At 22.9% G+C, this 2,685-nt stretch overlaps 1 protein-coding gene across 1 annotated transcript in view; it reads left to right on the forward strand.

The window, feature by feature from the left end:
• Positions 1-1,216: 1,216 nt before the first annotated feature.
• Positions 1,217-2,685, forward strand: part of Phum_PHUM138160 (sterol regulatory element-binding protein, putative) — a gene marked incomplete at both ends in the record, with an annotated part of 5,064 nt that continues 3,595 nt past the window's right edge. Inside the window, 4 exons of the mRNA XM_002424570.1 lie at positions 1,217-1,325; positions 1,582-1,784; positions 1,875-2,219; positions 2,294-2,526. Coding sequence (XP_002424615.1) covers positions 1,217-1,325; positions 1,582-1,784; positions 1,875-2,219; positions 2,294-2,526 — 890 coding nt within the window. The remainder of the gene's footprint in view (positions 1,326-1,581; positions 1,785-1,874; positions 2,220-2,293; positions 2,527-2,685) is intronic.

Genomic DNA, 2,685 nt, shown 5'->3' on the forward strand with positions numbered 1-2,685 from the left:
TTATTTTTTTTTTTTTTTTTTTTATGTAATTAGCTTAGCTTTATTGATTTTAAGTTTATTTTATTTTTTTAAAATTATCCCGTAAATGGGATAACAAATCAGCTTTAAACAAAATAAAAAATATATAAATTTTAATATATCATTGGGTATAAATAAGAAAATTTACAATATCAATCAAAAAAAAAAAAAAAAAAAAAGAAAAAAAGAATTTGTCATACAATTTGTTTAATAATGAAATTCATGTTGTATTTTATGTTTTTCTTTCTTTTTTTTTTTCAAAAACTGTTTTTTTTTTTTTTTTTAATATATAATTAAAACAAAGCTGATTTGTATCATAAATGTTAAAAATAATATTATATAATAATTAATTTTTTTATGTTATTGTTAATTGTAGCACAAGAAGACTGATGATGAAAAACACTACTCAAATTTTTTATTTTTTTAGTTTTTAACTGATTTTATTATTATTATTATTATTATTTTATTTTATTTTTTTTTATTTAAAAAAGAGAGAGAGATTTTTACTATAGCTAATGCCTTACTTAATTTTTTTTATAAAATTATCATGTAATTTTTTTTTTTTTTTCCTTTTAATTTTATTCATTCTTTTCTTCTTGTCGGTGTATAAAATATAATAAAAATTAATATACTATATTTTTTTAATTTAAAAAATTCATGTGGATCCTTGTGATTTATTTATCATAGATTTTTTTTTTAAATATTTAATTAAGTATTTAAATCTAAATTTAAAAAAGTTCTTCGCACTCATTAATTCATTAATTTTAAATGATTTTTTTTCATAGGAATTTGACCAATTTTCGAAATTAGACATTTTAAAACAACTTTTTCCCAAGTTATTTATATAAATATTAAGGAAACCTTTTTTATCAATTCTAAATCAATAGACAAATAACACATAATAATGTAATTAACTTACTGTGTAAAAGTTTTACTTCGTTCATTTTTTACCACTAAACATAGATTAAAATATTCAAAAATTAAATTTTCTGTCATGGAATCAACGGTCGTTATTTAAGACTAATTAATTTGATGTTTCAAAACATTGTTTTGGCGGTAAAACGCACTTGGTTTAATTTCTTGTTTTTTTATTTATTCTATGATATTTCTGACAGTTTTTCTTAAAAATCATACGATATTTCTAAACATCTGATTGGTCGAAAGCTTTAATAATATTTCTAATAGTAATACTTTAAACATGGATCCTTATTGGAATAGTGCGAAAGACGAAATGAATGATTTTGATGATTTAAATGATCCCCTTGAATCTAATTCTTCAGCTGGTAACGAATTATCAGGGTTAAATGGTGAGCCAATATTTTTTAAACTTCTTTTTGTTGCATTTTTGTTTTATTTTAATTTAAAGTTGAAAAAAGTTTACCGTCAATCAACTTTGACACTATGAAAATATGAAAATAATGTTTGCATAAAAATATTGAGTGAATAATTTTGAGAAAGAATTATAAAATTTTTAAGTAAAAATTGTTATTAAAAAAAAAAGAGAAAATGTAAAAAAGAACTTACCTTTTAAATTTATTTTTTAATTTTCAACTTTAATTTCAGAGTGGATTCAAAATGAAATTCTATCAAAAACAGATCTTGATTTGTTATCAGACGAAATATTGCTTAGTCAATTTTCTAATGGCCCCATTAAAATGGAAGATGATCCTTCGTTTGATTGTTTACCTAAAACAAACAATCATAACATTAAAAATGATACAGTACAGCTTGACACATCAATACAACTCAATAAAAATGCAAATTGTGTAAATACAAGTAATTCATCAACCAATTTAAAAAATGAATCCAGTAATAATAATAATAATAATAACAACAATAATAATAATATTCATCAGCAAACTTTACCAAATAACAATTCATATTATATAACTTTAAGTTCTCCAAATGTTAATTCAGTTCCTAAACAAACATCTCAATCTAAAACAGTGTTCTTTAAGCCCATTCAACAAAAACCGATTCAAAATCAGCAGCCTATTGTCAACAATATTAATACAGTAAATTGCCCAACTTCTATTACTGGACAGACTCAAGTTGCTTTTCAAGCACAGCCAACATTTTTATTGGCTTCCCAAATTAAGCATCCAGCTAATCAAGGAAATTTAAAACTAGCTGTACCTGCTGGGCCTCAGAGAGGAAATCAATTAGTAAGAGTACCTATCACTAATGATAAACTACCACAGGTAATATTTTTTCATTCATACATTCTTGACTCGTGTTACGATAAACCACATAATTCATTTTAAATACTTTTTAGGTATTAGTTCAAACACAATTCGTAAATTCTGAAAGTCCCATTTTGCAAAATGTGTTGCCTAAAAGTTGTCAAGTACCTCCATCTATAAATTCTGCAAATCAGAATGTGTCCAATACAACAAGGCTTCATACACTGGTTAATTCAACAAACGGAACTATCATAACTGGTAAAATTCTTCAAAAAGTCGAAAAACTTATTCTTATATACTTTAAGGCTTACTTTAATATATTCCTGTAAAATCAATTTTTACAAATATTGAAATTAAGTTAATTTAATGAAAAATAATAATGGAGGTATTTGTATAGCTTATTTAAATCTTAATTTTTTTAGGTTTTCCTGTTGTACTGGATACATCTGAAAAAATTCATATAAATCAAATTATTGCTCCTCAG

Source organism: Pediculus humanus, genomic scaffold (assembly GCF_000006295.1).
Source record: "Pediculus humanus corporis 1103172107484 genomic scaffold, whole genome shotgun sequence".
NCBI lineage: Eukaryota > Metazoa > Arthropoda > Insecta > Psocodea > Pediculidae > Pediculus > Pediculus humanus.